We start from the raw sequence: 3,935 nt of genomic DNA, 5'->3' as shown, positions 1-3,935 counted from the left end.
TTATTTATGTTCTTCTTCTCCCCCTTCAGTTTTTTCCTCTTCTTTTTTTTGAGGATCTTCCGGATTGTTACCCTTGTTTCTTTTAGAAGCATATACTCCTACTCCTACTACAGTACCTGCAAGTGCTAATAATCCAGCAACTAATGATGTAATGAATATTATTTTCTCCTTTGCTCTCTTCCTTTCCAAATCTTCAGTAACTTGTGCCAATATATTCTCTTCTGATGACGTACCACTTGGATTATGAAAACCTGGACCACTTACTGTTGTATCAACTACGCCGCCTTCTCCTACGTCACAATGGCAACGATTTAATAATTTAATAGAAAGAATAAAAGCGAAGAAACTAAATATCTTTGAAAATCTCATTTTGAAGCGAAAGAATATTTAAAAATAAAGGTTTTATTTATAATAATAAATACAATAAGTGAATTATATTATCGATAGATATTAAATTTTTTTTATTTTTCCTAGGAAAAAATTTAAAAAAATTTTGTCAATAATATATTTATTTTTTTGTTTTAAATTTCAATTATGGAAATATTTTAAAAAATATAAATAATTTTTGCTCTTAAAATTTTATTAATTTTCTATTTTTTTTTTCTAGTATGTTTTTAATGTGCATGCGATATTTACGAACCGTAATAGTACTATATTATCTTTTTTTTTTTCTAGTGTGCCATTTCAAATGAGTGAAGAGTAAAAGTTGAATAAATGATATTTGATAATTTTTGTATATCTTAAAAAAAAAAAAATAATTTTTTTTCTTTTTTAAACATACATTGTGATTAATATATTACACGTAGAAATAGTATCTTTTAAAATGAATATTACCAATGATTATTCAAGTGAAAAATTAAAATTTTACAATTATCAAATTATTATATTTAGTGAAATCACAATTTATTTAACTCACTATATAAATAATGCATGCAATTTTCTAAAGTATGTATGGTGATATAATATATATATATATGTATATATTTACCTTTTTTTATATATTACTAAAAAATATCGCAACAAATATCTCGAAATTATACATTTCCTTGTATAATAATATAAAAATTATAAAAAAAAAAGAATTCTTTTAAAAAGTGAATAATATTTATATTAAATATATTAGCTTACTATATTCAATTCGAAAATTTTATAAATTTTACATTTATACAGTGTTATTATTGGAGTACTTTTTATTCATATATATATTTTATCAGTGCATTTATTAATAAGATAATAAAAAACATACAAAAATTTGAGGATTTAAAATTTTTATGAAAAAAAATATATATTTTTTATGTTCCTTTGTTGTGTTTATAATAGTATAAAACTTCATATATATATATGATGAATTCGTATTCCATTCATAAAAATATTTTAAGCACTACAATAGCATATATTACTATCTTGATTTACACAATAATTTTATTAGACAAAGAAAATTATGATCTTCATTTATTTTACAAATAAATTTTTATCCCTTTTTATATATTATATAAATTTATATATCAAAAAAAAACAAAAATATATATAAGAAAAAAATTGAATTTATTTTTTAGTACTTTTAAAATGTAACCACCTTATCTATGCATTAGAAGAGCATCATAAATAAATAATATTCTTCACTAATTCTATAGTTAATTTACATTTAATAAAATTGAAATCATTATTATTTCAATATCATAAAATATAATAATAAAAATTTTAATGTTATTTTTTTTTTATATAGCAAATTTTTGCAAAAATGAAAATTTCATGATTGTATTATTTATAACTCCTAAAATTTGAATTATTTTTTTTTTTTATTTAACCAAAAAGAATTTTTTATCCCATGAAATTTTAAAATCAGATAAATTAATCTATTTTCATATATCACATATAGATTTTTTAGCAATTTACATTCTTATGAAACTATTTAAATTGTTTCTTCTCTCATTTTTTTTATAATAGAGCTATTTTGCTTCATTATAAAAATTCATGTAGATATAAGATCAAGTTTTATAATTTAAAAAATAAATTAAAAATTAAAAAATATATTGCAATTACATTATATATATATGTATATCCCACTGAATTATTTATAAAATAAATCTAATACTCAAAGAACTTAGTTTCCAATTAACCATTATATGTAAAGAATTTTACGTTTGCATAATAAAAAAAAATACTATAAAAATAATTTTTAAAATATGGCAAAATTCTTTATATAAATCTACGTATATTTGAAATATTTACATAAAAGAAAAATAACATTTATAAACATCATATATACCTTTTTTCTTCCTTCTTTTATGTGCTATATTGAATGAATTATCATGAATACTTAATTCATGAGTGATCTTATTGCCTCTAATTTGTATTATATGTTCCAATAATTTATGTTTTGGATTTTTTTTTTTTTGTCTTTAACATATTTAGAAAATCATTATTTTTAAAAGATTCTTAAGAATATATTTTTTTTAAAATTTTAAATTTAATGTACATTATAAAATTATTATTGAAATTCTAAGTATTTCTTTAATCATACACTTATTTCTATATAAATGAAATATTTACTTTAAAAAAATAAATCCTATTTATCCAGAAATTAAAATTTTAATAGTATTATTTAATAATTTCATTTTAAATACTAAATATAATTAATATAGTAAAACTTAAGTTGTATAACATATTTTTTCTTTTAAATAACAAGAAAAAAAAAATTTTTTTTTAATTTTCATTACATAAATTTTATGTTAATTGGTCAATAAAAAAGTTATTATTAACCTTTTTAAAATAAAATGGGCTACTAATCAGGAAAATATAAGTTAGCCATGCACTGACACTAGTTAAAAAAAAAAATATAAAGTGATATTTTTTTTTGTTTATTTTATTTACTTACATCTTTGTAATTAAAAAAAAAAAAAAAAAATTATTTTTTTTTTTTGTCGATTGACTTTTGTTCGAATTAAAAAGAAAATTAATTTTTACTTACATAAAAATTTAAATAAATAAAAAGTATTATGTTTATGCTGTATTTGGTGTGTATGTATTGAAATAATATTGAATAAATAAGAGTTTTAACTTTTGTTATTTGTTATAAATTGTGTGTGTTTTTAATTAAAAGAATATACTAATTCTTTGTAAATAAAAATATATTTATAAAAGTAAAAATATATCTGTTAAGCAATACGGAATAATTTAATCCAAATATAAATATTATACATTATAAAATACCAATATATATATAATAAAAATAAGTATATATATATATAAAAATCTGCATATTTAGTTGTGCATGCTCTTTATTAATTTGTTTGTTCAATATTCTAGAAAAGTCATTAAACAGGCAATTAATAAATCATTAACACATAAAAGTTATTTTTTTTTATACTTTTTCAAAAGTAATTAATTCAGAAATTTAGTTTTCATAATAATTTGACATTATATTTTTTTTTATTATGCATAAAATGATACAATTTATTTTATTTTTGTTAAGGAAATATATTAATTTAAAAAAAAAAAAATATAATAAATTAAAATTTTAGAATTTTTGCTTTTTTAAAAGATAAATATATGTATTATTTGGATTTTTTAAAATATTACAATCGCGTTACTATTTAACATATGATAAAAGTGTTATTTTATATTAAGAAAATTATAATATAAAAATAAATAAAGTTTATGTTTAAAATGGTGTCTTAATAGTAATAAAATAATAATAAAACCCCAAAATTATTGTGTAAAAAAAAAATATAAAAAACAGTAATATTCAATAGAAAAACAAAGTTTATATTTAAAATATAAATATTAATTAAAAATAAAATATATTAAGATTTTATTCATAAAAAAATATTTTTTTGTCTTACATCTTTTTATTGTAACCATATAAGTTAATACAATATATATTAATATTAATATCTACTTATTTTTTAATATCAATTTATGTATACTTTTTT

General features: G+C 17.1%; 1 protein-coding gene across 1 annotated transcript; it reads right to left on the bottom strand.

Moving 5' to 3' along the window:
- PRELSG_0025900 (hypothetical protein) lies at positions 1 to 369 on the bottom strand (the record flags this gene model as incomplete). The annotated part of the gene is made up of 1 exon (XM_028675523.1): positions 1 to 369. The coding sequence occupies one exon, from the start codon at positions 367 to 369 to the stop codon at positions 1 to 3; it is 369 nt and encodes a 122-aa protein (XP_028531149.1).
- Between the last annotated feature and the right edge of the window lie 3,566 nt (positions 370 to 3,935).

The sequence above is a fragment of the Plasmodium relictum genome (assembly GCF_900005765.1).
Source record: "Plasmodium relictum strain SGS1 genome assembly, contig: PRELSG_00_v1_363, whole genome shotgun sequence".
In the NCBI taxonomy this organism is placed as follows: Eukaryota; Apicomplexa; class Aconoidasida; order Haemosporida; family Plasmodiidae; genus Plasmodium; species Plasmodium relictum.
The sequence above is the reverse complement of the archived record's forward strand: the minus strand, read 5'-3'. Positions and strand labels throughout refer to the sequence as shown.